We start from the raw sequence: 16,053 nt of genomic DNA, 5'->3' as shown, positions 1-16,053 counted from the left end.
CTTTTATGAAGATTAGTGTTACACTATTTTTTGTAATTGAGAATAATCAAATCCTTTAAATTCCATAATTTTAAACAAATTTTGAGTCTATATTTATTTTCAGTTAAATACAGAATTTCAAATGAAACACGAGAATGATGAAATTAGAAATCAAATGATTAATATGTTTGTAAATTATGTAGAACCTTGACTTTGCAATTTCGTGCGCGTGTGAGATTTCTATTAATTTCGGCATGGATATTATACATGTAATAACATGAGATGTTCAACTCAATTACAAGTACTTGTATTTCAACTCTCAAAGTCTCGTCAAACCCTACCAAATATCAAACAGCTGCATGCTTTTATAGCCAAGACCCACTTATCAATCGACCCATTTTATGCAACCAGGCTCATCAGATTCTACGCACTCAACAATGATCTTGAATCTGCACGCCACCTGTTTGACGAAACTCCTCACAGAACTGTTTATGTCTGGAACTCAATTATTCGAGCTTATGCTCAAGCCAATAAGTTTCATGATGCAATGTGGCTTTTTAATGCAATGCGTGGCTCTGAAACAATGCCCGATAATTTTACGTTCGCTTGTGTGCTGCGGTTGTGTTGCGAGAATTTTGTGGTGGGAGGGTTGAGAGGGGTGCATGGGAGTGTTGTGGTGGCGGGGTTGGGATGGGATTATGTTTGTTGTAGTGCGCTTGTGAATGCGTATGCGAGAGTAGGGATGATTGGTGATGCGAGGAGGGTGTTTTCGGGTGTGCGAGAGCCGGATTTGGTTTTGTGGAATTCTGTTGTTTCGGGGTATGGGATTTGTGGGAAGTGGGAAGAAGGGTTGGAATTGTTTAGTGTGATGAGAATTAGGGGGATTCGGCCAGATGGGTATACGTTGGTTGGGATTATTACGGGGTTGGGGGATCCTGGTTTGGTTAGAATTGGCCAGGGGATTCATGGTTTTTGTTTAAAATGTAGTTTAGATTGTAGCCCTCATGTGAGTAGTGCAATTTTGAGTATGTACTCGAGGCTTATGTGCATGGATTCTGCGTGTAGAGTGTTTGATACGCTTTGCCAGCCTGATTTGGTTACTTGGTCTTCTTTAATAACGGGATTTTCTCAATGTGGTGACAATAAGATGGCCTTGGTTTTCTTCAGGAATATGATAATGGAAGGTGGAAAGGCAGATCCCATACTGATTGCCTGTGCACTGGCAGCTAGTGCTCAAGTTGCTATGGTTGGGGCTGGAAGTGAGATTCATGGTTATGCCATTCGACATGATTATGCCTCAGACGTTATGGTGTCTGCAGCTCTCATCGACATGTATCCCAAGTGTGGATTCTTGGGACTCGGGATTCAAGTTTTCAGATATACACCTCGAAGAAATGTTGTTTCTTTTAATTCCATAATTTCTAGTCTTGGATTGTACGGACTTCCATCCGAGGCCTTTGATATGTTTGGGGAACTACTTGGGGAGGGATTGAAACCTGATGAATATACTTTCTCAGCCCTCCTATGTTCTTGTTCCCATGCTGGTCTAGTAAATGATGGACGGAGATTTTTCACAAGGATGACAGATGAATTTAGTATTATAGCTAAGACTGACCATTATGTCCACATGGTTAAACTTCTTGGGATGGCGGGAGAGTTAGAAGAGGCTTATAATCTTGTACAGTCCGCACCTGAACCTGTTGATCCGGAAATATGGGGAGCACTTCTGTCTTGCTGTGATGTTCACAAAAATACTGAGATGGCAGATAATGTAGCTCAGCGGCTGTTTGGAATTGAACCGGGGAAAGATACTTACAGAGTTATGCTTTCCAACATATATGCTAGTGATGGGAGGTGGGATGATGCAAAGCAACTGAGAGATAATGTGATAGGCGGAAGGCAGAAAAAAATGCCTGGACTGAGCTGGACTGAAGTCTAAAAATCAATTATTGTTTTCAATGTTCAGTGGTGAATGGTATCAGGCTATCAGTCATCACAGGAGTTCTTCACAAGGAACTCATAGAACAGGTAAAATCATTAGTATGCCTTGATACAAATTTATAAAGTTAGCCGATCATTATTAATACTTAATTTAGCAATTTTGACCCAATGCTATTACACTCATTACTCCTGTAGAACATACTTTCATAAACAGTCATAGCATTTGTTACCATGTATTGATCTCAATTTGAGATATTTGTTACAGTGAACTGTTCTCTCTTCGTGTAAGCTATTTATTATACAACCAAAAAAATCTAATACTGTATATATGTACATGTACTCAAATCTTATTTATATCAAAATTGTTACATCACTAACAAGGGTCTGATCGGTACTTTTTTTTCCATCAGCAAATGGCCCTTCGTTATATGATTCTTGGCCAAAAGAATTCATTATGCAAACATTCAGAATGATGAAGGCACAGATGCGCCTCTTTCCGCAAAGCTTCGTGCAATACTTACTATTTTTTGCTCAGAGGTTAGCAATGTACAAAGATCATCAACTAAATTGGTTGATACAGAATTTACTTTTTATAAGGAGATTATGATGAAGAAGAAACACCATTAGTAGTGTAAATTGATTTAAAAATCTGGATTTTTTATGTATCTGTACTTTTTTATGTTCAACAACTATTACTTGGCCAAAGTCCATTTGTACTAATCTAAGTATTCTCACATCATATGTTCTTCATTGCAGAAATTAAACATGAATTTCAGCGGTCGTCATGTTAGTTCCACATACAAATGAATTCACCAGGTAATACTCCTATTTTTAGGTGCATTTAACTTATATAATGAAGCTGCAAAATCATCGATTTGATTTAGGCGAAGCAGTACATATTGGATGCAGATTTTATTTTTGTAATGCAGAATAACTATATTCTTCCACTAAAAAGTCCAGGAGGAATATTTTCCCTTTCTCATCACTTGGCAGTTCACTGATTGTAAAATAATCGTAGCTGACTACAATGGCCAGAAGCTGATTCATGTTTTAGGAATATAATCTTGATATTATATGGTTTATTCATTCTTGTGACCGGCATATATGTTGATTACTTAATTTTGTGACCTTTTAATAACTAGTCACACTGAGATATTCTGTGATGCGCCATGTCTCTTTTTTTTTTTTTTTTTTTTTATCAAATCCTCCTAGAATTTGAGAGGTGGTTTCCGTAAATACAATATAGTTCCTCGGCTAAGGTTTCCAACCCATATATCAGTAATAGTCAGATATTGCATTTTACATAATCAAGTGCTAACGCAGATTCTATTGGTTCCAGACCTTGTCAACTGTGATCAAATATAATGCTCTGCCAAAAGAGTACAATGTGCTTTCTTGTTTTAAACTTCATACTTAATAATTGAAATCTTGTGGAAGATGCAAGTTATTTCTTTTCTGATCTTGGAGAATCTAATTTGAGGCATGGCATGTTATAGTACAAAATGCTGGACTGATTTATAATCAGTATAAGTAGCTTTTTTCTTTTTTTCAAACAGGAAGAATATCACAGGTGGGGTCAGGTGGGGCCTTATGGGCATGTAGGGGGGATATAGAGTTTTAGGTAGGGGTAGCATGTGTAGAGGTTCAGCTTACTTGGCCCTTTGAGTATATAATGAAGCTTTTGTTTTTTAAAGTTGAAATACAATTATATTCTATAATTCCCATCTCTAAAGATATATTCTCGGTAGAGATACTGACCCTACAGTTTCTTATTTATCGCACACAGGATTTTGGAAATAAGAATGAATAAAGTTCTAAAGTAAAACAAAAGGCACCAAAAAATGAATTGATAGAAAAAAATCTTTAAAAAAATATTTTTTTAATATAGATAACCAAGTGAAATATTAATGTTTCAGTCTCTTAGCATAAAAATTTGTGGCGTAATTCTGAATTTTATTTTCCAACAGGAATGTTATGATAAACTTACGAAAAGTTATAAATTTCTGCATTCATTCATGAAAAAGAAAGAAAGCGAACTCACTTTCTTTTTCATATGTTGGACAAGAGCTAAAAACTGAGATTGGGTTCTTTCTTTTACAGATCGTGTTGGTGAACCCCGTGGTATCACTATCATGCGGGGGTTCTTGTTTATCAAAAGTATTACTTGACCAATATTGTTCTCGGCCCCAGAAAGTAAATTATATGTGTACAGAAGAATCTCTGTATGATACTCGTATTTTAAAGAAAATATTTTTTACAATAAGAAAAATTTATTATCTCATATATACCCTTTATTATTTTATAAAATGTGGCATGTGCAGGTGATTTATAATATTTGTATTTTATATTATAATATTTAATTGTATTGGAAAGATAAAATCATGTTAGATAATATGTTTTTTAATTAAAATAGATTTTAAGTAATTAATAAATTTAGGTTTTTTGGTGGGTGTAAATAAATTTTTTATTTAGCATGAATAAGTTTTTAATAGTGAAACCCGTAAAAAAAACTGATTAAAAATTGGCTTGAAACATTTAAAAAATGTACTATTTTAGTGAATTTGCCGGGACTTACAAGTAAATTTTATAATATTTTAAAAATAATGCTACGTATCCCAAAATTATTTTCTGATTCTTTTATCAAATCATGTGGCAGACAAGTGAAAAAATTGTGATGGGGTGATTGATGTATATTAAGAGCTATCATTATTATTGGAGTGAATGCAAGATGGGATAATTTTTCGAGCACCTAACACTTTTCATATTTTCAAGGATGAAATGATAATAGAAGATATAAATATAATGTTTGGTTCGGTCCGTTTTTCAGTCTCGGTCTCGAGTAAAGTGAGGGAAGGGTCTCGAGTAAAGTGAGAGAAGGTCATTTGATGAAACAACCTGGGTCAAAAATCTTAAGTCTTTTCTGAAAATCGGGTCAACTCTCATACTACGCTGCCCCGTTTATAATAATTTAGATAATTCACAAGTCCTTGGCAGGCCTCAAAAGATTATGATTTGTTGACACAATTGGTAGTATTACTTATGCTTATAAACTGAATTGTCTTCACCCTCCTCAACGTGAACTGAGGTGTTACGTTTGAGTTCCATAGATTGCTTCTAAGAGCAAGTCCAAGAGTGTCTTAGAGGATGCCCTATATAAATAATAAAATATAATGTCCTAGTAGTTTAGGACATCACTTTTATAAATTCACTCCAACAAAAAGCCTTATCCACAAGCCCTATTATTAAAATATTAATATTTTGAATGAAAAAGTAGAGGGAAAAGTAGTGGGGGAGAGAGAATGATAATATTTTATTATTAAAAGTGAAATGAGGCTCAAGTAGGTGAGCCCTAAAAATAGGGCTGAAGTAAGTTGTCCTAGTGATTTAAGGCATCACTAGGACACTGTTGGAGCAATGTTTTCAATCAAATGCCTCAAATTATGACTTAGGACATCATTTGAGGCAGCTGTTGGACTTGCTCTAATGTAGTACTCATCAGGGAGCCGGTGCTCTTTGTGAATAAAGACCGACCAAATGTGAAGATGATAAAAAAAAAACTTTGAGATTGAACATGAAAATATTATTGTTAAAACGCAACTTGAAAGCTTATTAAATTGGTCAAACCAAGAAACTGGTGTCTGGTCTAGTGCCTTTAAGCAACAAATACAGAAGCAGAAAACATGAACTACTCCTACTAGCTAGTCTTGTGGAATTGCATTAATTTCTAATGATTAGGTCTTCTTGCTGCTAGCTGTCTATACCCCTGCTGCTTGCCTTGCTATTCTCCTACTGTAAACTCAAGGCTCCCAATTCATCAATGCATATTACATGCACCACCTACAAATTAGTCGCAGAAGGTGTAAGAGTAGCAGATTGGCAGCCTTTCCACCTTTTAGCAAGCTTCTCCTAAAAGTTTGAACTTCCCGGAAACTCATTACTGGCCTATAAATATTCAAACAGGAAGCAGCTATCAACAGGTGCACATCTTAACTCCTCTTATAGTCACACTCTCACAAACTCACATACATCATACATGTATATACTTCCACGATAGACGACTAATTAGTAACATATTTATCACACTTAGTTCTCAAGCAAGACATAAATACATATTTTATATTTCTAACTGATGATTGTTGCAACAGATACTAACATAAATATCAGACTCTAACATTAAACGCAGTAAACACAAATGGCCCTATATTCACATAAAAGTAAACACTAATTAGTTTGGCGGATTAAGAGCTATCTCCAATATTGTGACATTCACAGAATAGATAAATGGCTTATATTCACAAAAAATAGAAGGGAGTGATTATTATATTCAATGAAAATAAGTTAAGAGCATATAGATGTTCTTTAAAAGAGAGGAAAAAGAGAAAGTTTTTCAATTTTTAAAGAATTATTAGAATCTCATTGGAGCTCTAATTTTTCACATTCTTTCTAAATTTAGAATTGAAAGATTACTACTCCCTCCGTCCCCCGTGGTTGATTACGTTCACTGTTTGCACGTATTTTGAGACTCCTATAAAGTATAGTTGTAGAACTTTTTTCTAGAATTTTATTTTTTTGAATAAAAGTTTAAGTATCAAATTTTTATTCAAAGAAAAAAAATTTAAAAAATATATTATGGAATTATAATTTAAATGAGTGTGGAAACACGTGCCGAAAAGTAACCTAAAAAATAGAGGAACAAAGAGAGTATTTGAAAAGAATATATCGGAGATGCTTTAACCCTAAAACTAAGAGGGGTAAGAATAGATAGCCTGTAACCACATAATAACAATCATTCTATTTTATCACTTACTAAATGTAATAAATATTCTGCAACAGTCGTACCGTCTATGGCGGATTTGAACTTATGGTTGATGCGTAGATGAATAGAGAAGTTGTAGGTATAGCTGAATATTTAGCCTGCCGCTAGGGTATTGTTAAATGCCCCAACAGAACCCTAAAATTTCAACGTATAATGATTGGTGATGATCATTTTCTTTAATCGGTCATTCTAATATGTGCTCAAGGGCATACAATAAACACTAAATTCTATAAAAATGATCTATTTTGATTGGTGGGGTTGATGTGAATGCAGAAAGGTCATCATCATTTACACCAATCAAAAGAAACTATTTTTATTGAAGTTAGGAACTCGTGGAACTATTTTTATTGAAGTTAGGAACTCGTGTGTGCCTTTGGACACACCATAAAAAATCCCTTCTTTAATTACTGCAAGCAAATTATTTAGAGTACAAGATTACATCGAATAGATATCATTTTCCTCTAGGGGGACCCACACTAGCCCCGGAGGCAAAAGTGTGAGCAATCACATGGGCAGAGGAAGAAGCCGTACAAAATTTAATTCGGATACATTTATATCGCAAATTAAATACTGGGGTTGGAATGTATTTACTAGCCACAACCTCCTGTACGCACCTTAAAGGACTGATCCTAAATCTAATGACTTTGTGTGATGAACCAGATGGCTAGAATTAGGGTTATGCCCTACATAGTATTTGTTTGATATATGCATTAATCGATTATTATGATTATATTTTGGCAGTATGATAATATGTTTGCAGCATTTTATTTTTGAAAATATAATACATATTTAATTTTTCATATGTATAGAGGAGTTATATATGTAACATATGTGTATTTGTTTACAGACAATTCAACTATAAAAAAGGCAAAAAAATTATTGACAATATTAATGGTTCGAGGACCATCTTCCCTTTAATGTATACAGTACCTTCTCAGTTCTCACTCCTTGAAATGCAAACTGCATAAGACATAAAATTAAAGCTGAGGTTTGACCTGCTTTAATCAAATGGATCAGTGTTGTCAATTATGCAGATTAACTGTAGATTAATGACATATCAAAATCATTATGTACCAAACAGATCTTAAGTTCCTAAAATCTTCCCTCTAAATAATACTCTCCATGTCCCAAAATAATTGTTAATTTTTTTCATGTAATTTGAAATGCAAAAAATCATGCTTCTACATATTATTTTTTAAATTTTCTTTTTCTGACTAAAGGTTTAACATCTATATTTTTATTCAAAAAAAGAAAATTTGGAAAATAATGTGTAAAAGTATGTTTTTCTTACAGCTTAAATTACGTGCCAAAAGTCAAAGCGACACTTATTTTGGGACGGAGGGAGTAGTTCGAAGTGTAAGTGTATATTTTAACACATTATTTCTAATTTTTTCTGCATAAAAGTATAAATTTTAAAATTTTACCTAAATTTTTTTTTTGAAAAATAATATATAAAAGTATGTTTTTCTTGCGTCTCAAATTATATATCAAAATCAAAATGACTATTATTTTAAAATAGAGAGAATGTTATTTTATGATATCCAATTTGATTCAAATAATCAGATTGGTTCGGTGTAAATTTTAATGATAGAAGGAAGTTGGTCTAAAAAGTGACTGTATTTAAGCGTTGATAAGAATCTCTCAAAATACATGGAGGACAAAAGTCTTCCATGGTAGTATTAATAAAACTATAAAACTATAAAAGGTAGCGTCGTCTTTGAGACCGATCTTTAGCATTTAAATAGTCGAATTCATACATAGTTTTAAACCAAGGATTAAGAATAAGAATCTCCTTGTAAATCATTCCTTTTGCCTTTACATTAATATATATTCAGCAATGATATGCATCCTGGTCAACGTAAAGATTATGGAGCACACATTTTGTTTTGTTATTTTTCTCTCCCTTTTGTAAAATGGATCCTGTTTAGATTTACAGATTTTGTTTAGAGATGAGATGCATAAGAGATCTATTAAAGATAATTGCTCGTGCATTTCCTTGCTCGGTTTTGGAATATAGATTATTTTTCCTTTTAACAAACATCAGTTTTTAACTGCATAACTAAAATTATCATCTTTAACTTTTTTAAGAATATAATATTAATTATATATTTTTATTAAAAAAATTTTAAAATAATAATTTTAATTATATGGTTAAAAAAGTTAGAAGTGCGTGTCAAAAAATCAAACGACCTGTATTCGAAAAAAATAATATTATCGCTATAATAACTATATTCTACAATAATAACCTACACACACAGCATATACATTTCTAATAGAAGGATTCTTATTTCGCGTATTCATGTTAAAAAGGAAAGACTATTTGGATTATGATGAAAAATAAGCGGTGTTCTGTACTGTTTTATATTGCTTATTTTCGAAAAGCTAAGATATATATTCATATTTTATATTTTCTGGAACAGCTACGACAAACAAGGCTATCTAGGATGGATAAAATTGTTTTCCAGAGTGAAAATTGTTTTTGTGTTTTTAAAATAGTGATTAATCCTGACCTTATCAAATACGTCCATTTTCTTCCAATTTTTTCTCTTTTTTCTGAATAACCAGATGTATGGGTGGATAAGAGAGGAGTAAATTTTTACATTAAAAATACATACTTGTGTAAAATGGACAATGGTGCAGGTATATTTCTAACTCATGTCAATATTGTCCGCTTTATTTGTAGTGTGTCTCCGGGGATTAACTTATCCCTGTCATATCATGATAACATGTTATGATAAGGAACAGCTTACAAGCATAAGTCGTTTTCAGGGGTCTCCCTTGAACACATCCCAGCTAGAAATTAGTCCTCCTAGTCTATTACTAATTCTGTTTACTGTGAGACTTATTTCTGTCATTCCTGATATGAACTATCTATACAACCAGGACCGATTAGTACTGGACATGTACATTTCCTAGTGTATGGCCACCGGTGCTGTTGAAAGGCAATTCTGGTTCTAAAATTCGGTGATTAATTATCGATTAATTTATGTTTCGTAACGGATCAAATTGATTAAATCTTTAATTATTTAATTAATCATCATATTAATCTTAGATCAATTCAATTAATTTTGATTAATCCTTATTCTGTATTTTCATCAATTAAGACTGATTTCTGCATGCCTTTTATTATAATGGTCTGCATACATATTATTGAAATATAAGTATAAAATCGATAAGGACCTTCCTTTAACACCTTAAAGTTTTAGATGGACTGGTTGAAGGTTTTAGGTGGACGGATTCTCTATACATATTTCCTGTTTTTTTTTATAAATACTACATAAATATATCCGGAAAATGCAGTTAGAATCTGAAGGTATTGTATTTTTGCCGGGGAGGGGAAAAACATAGATATCCCCACGTAGGGCAAATAAAAAGATAAGAAATAATAAAAATTAGATGGAGTGTCTTTGTCATCTTTTAAATAGTGTACCTCTCCCTCCATTAATTTGTCTTTTCCCTTCATTCTTTCTCCCTCCACTAAATGCTCTTTGCCTCTCCCCCCTTAGGCTATCTCTTCCTCCTCATTCTCATTATTTACCTTTTGTTAGTCTACTCCTTTTCAAGCTACTACTACTACTCCTCCATCTTTTCTCTCTTTCTCTCCCCCCAAATTAGGGTTTGTAATTTCTCTCTAATTTCCAGGCTTCTTAACACTGCTATATGTAGCTACTTAGGCATCTAATTGGATGGTTTTGATTTGCTTATTTTCTTGACTTGCAGGGACATTGTATATATTGAGGAGCACAGATCATCAATTAAAGAGCTAGCTTGCAGCTCTTTACCATATATTTAGGCAAAAGAAAAAAGAAAGGTACTTTTCTTCTTTTCTCAACTCTGCACCTGAAAAAGACCTCAAATATATATGTGTATATATATAGAGATCACTAAACAAGTAATTCTAAAGTTTCTTTACTTCCCCTTCCTTCCCTCTCTCTCTAAATTTCCATCATCTATTTCTCAGAGTCCTCAGAAAAAAGGTAGTTAAGGATATGTAATTATGGCAGTTGTGATCTAGGGTTTTACAGTTTTGCTATTTGTGAACTTAAAAAATGGCAGATATATGGATGCAGAGGCAAAGAAAAGACATATTTAATGGTGATTACAGTCAGATCCAATAGATTCATCATGAGCCTGCGGTTTCAGAAGGATGTATCATTACTTTATAATAACTCTTAGACGCTATATATATCTCTACTCAAATATCTTCCAAATCTACCAGTCTCAGCAAAGTCTGCCAATCACAATCATTATCCATATATTATATATTATATATAACAAAAATATTATTTATTTAAATTAAAGACTTTAACAAAATTAAAGACATTAATTTAAGTATATATACTTTTCTTAACAAAAACAAGGGCTGGAAAATTGATTTTAGACTGATGCTAGAAATGAAGCGACAGAGCCTCACACACGAGGGGGATCAGTTAGGTTTGAGTCTCGACTTTAATGGTATAGTATTCAAACAACTCGAAGAAACAAGTAGAGAACAAAAAACAAACGAAATGAGTTAGCCAAATATAAATTTTTGTACTTAATCTTATATTTATGGTAAAGTGACAATGCTTACCTGGTGTTGGAGTAGATAAGAATGGCTTCATCAAACGCGTACAATTCACCTTGCGCCGCGTGCAAGTTCTTGAGGAGAAAATGCATGCCTAATTGCATCTTTGCGCCGTATTTCCCACCCGAAGAGCCTCAGAAGTTCGCCAATGTGCACAAGATCTTCGGAGCCAGCAACGTGACAAAGCTCCTCAATGAGCTCCTTCCTCATCAGAGAGAAGACGCGGTGAACTCCCTGGCCTACGAAGCCGAGGCCCGCGTGAGAGATCCGGTATACGGATGTGTTGGAGCCATCTCGTATCTGCAAAGACAGGTGGAGAGGCTTCAGAAGGAGCTTGATGCTGCCAACACGGATCTGATTCGCTTCGCGTGGACCGAAGCTTTGCCTCCTCTACCTCAAGGAGTCAGGCCCATAGATTTGATCATCAGCACAACAAGGCACAATTTTGTGAATCTCGAAGGAACAACCAATATCGGAGCATCCAATGGAAATATCACCACGAGTTTCCATCAAACACCTTGTGCAACATTTTCATATCCGAATATTCCGTGGAATTCGATCACATTCGACAACTCTACCTCAGCTGCAGATGTGATCAATCCTGAAGGAGGCGGAGGTGGAGGTGGAGGAGGAGGTGCAGGAGGAGAGCCGGTACTTTAGCTCTCTTATTTATCATAACCCTTATAATTAGGGTTTTTGTCTCTCTGGATCTGTTGGATATTAATATATGTATAAAACCTAAGCTATAATACTGATATCTATAAATGTATAACTAAGCATTCTATTTGTGATCATTAATTAGTTGTGGTGTCTAGCTAGGTCTTGGAGTCTCAAATGGAGTACTCCTCTTGTAGCTTAGCCTAGACCACCAAGCCTGGTCTGGTCTGTTTATTCTGTTGAATATGTATTAGTTTTTGGTAATGCTAGCTGCAGCTACAAAGCTGGAAGACTGCCTTTTGGTCTATAAACCTTGCCTAATTTCTCAGTTCTCACCATGTGATTCTGGGACGGATCACCTACCTCTTCACATGCTTAGGGAACGGTGAATAAAAATCTTGGGATATTGCAAAAGATAAGCTCGAAACATTTTAAAGTCATGAATTTGGAACCACCATTCACGAGAGAGAGTATAGAGCTGCCGCTGCAAGTCCAACAAAACACAAGCATATATGATCATATGATTTTCACCGACAATTTTTATTGTTCAAGACGGAAGTGAGACTTTATAACCTGCTAGCCAAATCGCTTGTTTAAGCCTGGGATGAATATACTGTACATACACTGCTCATGGTGTCCGTGCAATCAATTTATAATATCAATTCCTAATTATTTTGCACCGTTGGTATTATTCTGCAAATGAATAATACTGCTGAAACGTGTTTCACATCCTATATATATATATTTTGATTAAATTTTATTGAGATCAATTTTTTATTGAAACTCTTAAGGTTATGAATACTTTTCTATTTGCAGAACATTGAAAATTTGATTATATTATTATCTAAAATATGTTCTATTTATTTGTTGAACATTTTCGATTTCTTTATTACCCTTTCGCTATATATACATATATAATTTCATGTCATTTCACAATTATGTTCCTAATAACTTTGAATTAGAATTCAAATTATATATTCGCATAAAAATTAAAATCAATAGTTATGCCTGACAGTTAGTACCCGAAAACAAGAAAAAACTTATCAAAATCTGAAACTTCGAGTTCTAGGGTTTGGTTTTCCACAAAAAAGCCTCTGATAATTATTGTTCATCTCAATCTCGGCCTTCATTTTAAAATCAATCATTCTGAAATTGAACTCAGAAACTTCGGAGCTGAAGCAGAGTTTAAAATCACTCATGCATCCTACTCCTCTCAAGGGCTAGGTATAGAAGTAGGCAGATGAATATAGAGTAAACTGCGTGTAAATGCAAAGACAACTGACACACACGTATAAAGGTATAAACACATGTAAAAGACTGAGTCTACAACTCTACCTAGCTGCAGTTGCATTGTCCATATTTAGTCCTCCCATCTCGTCTGCTTCTGCAATTTCCATCCATCAATCCGATTGACGCAGCAGATCGATCGAGATAAATTTGTGTCAAAATCTTCTCGAGATCATCAAATTTGTAAAACATGGAATCGCGTGTCGTGCATTGGATTCATGCTTGTCGGAATTTTGGTCATAGAGTGAGTGTGTGAGTGTGTTGTTGGGATCCTTTGTTGATTCTTTAATTTATTTCAACAGAATAAATTTGACAGAATTGTTTTCGACGGTTTTTGTCAGGATAGTAACTGACTTAATTTTTATAGGTATTACATAATTTTGACATGAATTTGTTCAACTAAAATTATGTCAAAACTAGCCGTTTTTTAGTGATTTTCGCTCTTTCATTCAATTTTTGGTCTTTTATTAATAATTCTTGCTCTTTCATCCATTTTTTCGTTTTGATAGGTTATGTAAAATGACGAAATTGAAGTAAAGCCGTTTAGCTGAGTTTAAGATGATGACTTGTGATTTATAATGATTTATTGCCATAAATGTGTAATAGGTTACACTGACTTATTGCAATAAGTGTGCAGTTTAAATTATCGTTTTTGGATAATTATATATTACATGTGACTTATTTTTTGTTAAAAATATATTCATAACTTAATAATTTTTTGTTTTAAATTAGTTTCAAATTTGTTTCTAATTTTAAGTCAAATTTATTACACAAACATTTAATTTTTAATTTAAAGTTAAAAATAACTGAAATCGGGCCGCTAAACAGGCTCTAGGCCAACAAAAACCAAGTATTTCAATTAACACCGCAGCTTTTTCTGGTCAGAAATATGACGCTGTAGCTATTTAGCTTTATATCGTGTATGAAACAAGATTTCAATAAAAATCCCGATATAGGACCTTATAGTTTTAAAGTGATATATATATAGATTGCATGCTTTTGTTGACAAAATTTTAATCCAGAGAATCTAGCCGAACAAATTAAAATATGACTTACAATAATTGCTTACCACATAATGCAAAACACTGACTATAAAGTATAAACTAACAATTGTTATAGTGGGATAAGGTTGTTTAATTATATCTAGTCGGTTCATATCATAACTTCGCAAGCCCCATATTTAATTTCATTTGTTTTATCAAGTCATCGAAGAGAAATGATGGATTTTTAAGAAGAAAGGATGAGATGTCACAGAGAATAGTTTAACTTCACAAGTAATAAGATGTTAAGCTAAACTGTGAGTTAACAATTCTAATTTCTAAATATTATGCATCGATTTAACTTTTAAGTGATTAATCATCGCAAAATGATTAATTGATATAAGATACAATGTCATAACGATTTTTAACATTTGATTAACTAGAAAAAATATGATAGATTAATAAATATAATATTATTAATGTATATTTTATATTGATACATAAATATAATATTTACATTAATTATTTTAATTATTTAAGTATTACAAATATATATATTCATCATCAATGAAGTCTGATCATCACGTTTTCACTGACATTTACAAGTATCAAATAGCCTAAATGAACTGGTTGAATAGCAGTACTCCTACTATCTGAGGGTGAAGATAAAGATGAGGTTCCAGGTTCTTTAATCAACCTCTCCCATGAGCCCTAGGGAAGGACTTTACAGTTGTAGATCGAGGAAAAAAGAAAAAGAGTGGGGCCAGCTACAGTAAAATAAATCTGAAAAGATAAATTACGTGTAGACATTGTGCAATAACAATCGATCACTGCCGTACAGTAGGATGTAAATAACTGTGGATGCATGAATGAATTTTTGTAACACAGTAGTAGCAGTACTGCACCATCAAAATACTGACAATCAATTATTATTAATTATTTTAATAATTATATAAATAAAAAGAAATGAATTTTTTTTTATGTGAATACAAGAATCAGTTATAATTATCTAAAATTTTATCATTTAAATTTTGAAAAACACGGAAAAATTATTATCAACAATTACATAGGGGCTGTTTGGCAACGGCTTTTAAGCCCGCTTATGGGTTAATAAGTTAGAAGCACTTATTTTGTACCTTTTGTGTAAAAAGTCGGGAAGTACTTATAAAAAAACTAGGAATGTTAGCTTTTGTTTCGGGACTTCTACTTATTTTCCAAACACTTTAATCATTTATAAGTCTTAATTTGTTTCTAACTTCTACTCCAATTTTTTATTTAAAGCAAGAAGCACTTATTTTAAACTCATCCAAACGGCCTCGCAATCACATGAGTGTGATGTTCCCCATTGAAATATATTAGCCGTGCAAAAGAAGCAAAGCCTGGGTGGAAACAAATGGCAGGAGCAGGGAAACAGTGGTAATGAATGAAAGAGTGAACTTTAAAGACAAAGACAGACTACAGATTACAGATTGTTACAGTTTGCCAGTTTCTGGGTAATAAACTAAAGATGAAACGGACGCATTATATTTTTATTTTTGACCCCACCCAGATTGGCCACCACCAAGACCATCTTTTTTTCTCTGCAATCAATTTCATATCTTTTGGGTAATAACCGCAAACTTTTAAAACATTTGTCGAATTTGACTTTGATTCGCCTGTTGTAAGATGGACTAATCAGATACAAATTTTGTGTTATTTATTTTTATACCGTTCTTATTTGACAGTTACATTTATAAATATAATTATACAACTCATATTTCAAATTTTGTTTTTGAATGAAAATTTAGACATTAAATTTTCATTTAAAAAGATAAAATAATTTATAA

At 33.2% G+C, this 16,053-nt stretch overlaps 2 protein-coding genes across 2 annotated transcripts; both read left to right on the top strand.

Moving 5' to 3' along the window:
- Nucleotides 1–95: 95 nt before the first annotated feature.
- On the top strand, nt 96–3,021 carry LOC108194290 (putative pentatricopeptide repeat-containing protein At1g64310). The gene is made up of 3 exons (XM_017361241.2): nt 96–2,007; nt 2,331–2,457; nt 2,677–3,021. Exon 1 carries the CDS (start codon nt 257–259, stop codon nt 1,916–1,918), a length of 1,662 nt encoding a protein of 553 aa, XP_017216730.1. The 5' UTR covers nt 96–256; the 3' UTR covers nt 1,919–2,007; nt 2,331–2,457; nt 2,677–3,021.
- A 7,096-nt stretch (nt 3,022–10,117) lies between these two features.
- LOC108194285 (LOB domain-containing protein 25) lies at nt 10,118–12,557 on the top strand. The gene is made up of 3 exons (XM_017361237.2): nt 10,118–10,352; nt 10,457–10,547; nt 11,325–12,557. Exon 3 carries the CDS (start codon nt 11,331–11,333, stop codon nt 11,961–11,963), a length of 633 nt encoding a protein of 210 aa, XP_017216726.1. The 5' UTR covers nt 10,118–10,352; nt 10,457–10,547; nt 11,325–11,330; the 3' UTR covers nt 11,964–12,557.
- The last annotated feature ends 3,496 nt before the right edge of the window (nt 12,558–16,053 follow it).

This window comes from Daucus carota, chromosome 7 (genome assembly GCF_001625215.2).
Source record: "Daucus carota subsp. sativus chromosome 7, DH1 v3.0, whole genome shotgun sequence".
NCBI classification, from domain to species: domain Eukaryota; kingdom Viridiplantae; phylum Streptophyta; class Magnoliopsida; order Apiales; family Apiaceae; genus Daucus; species Daucus carota.
Note: the sequence above shows the minus strand (reverse complement) of the source record. Positions and strands in the feature narration are given on the sequence as shown.

Excerpts from the sequence above, each read along its gene's own strand:
- LOC108194285 (XM_017361237.2), top strand. The coding sequence starts at position 11,331 with ATGGCTTCATCAAACGCGTACAATTCACCTTGCGCCGCGTGCAAGTTC.
- LOC108194290 (XM_017361241.2), top strand. The coding sequence starts at position 257 with ATGAGATGTTCAACTCAATTACAAGTACTTGTATTTCAACTCTCAAAG.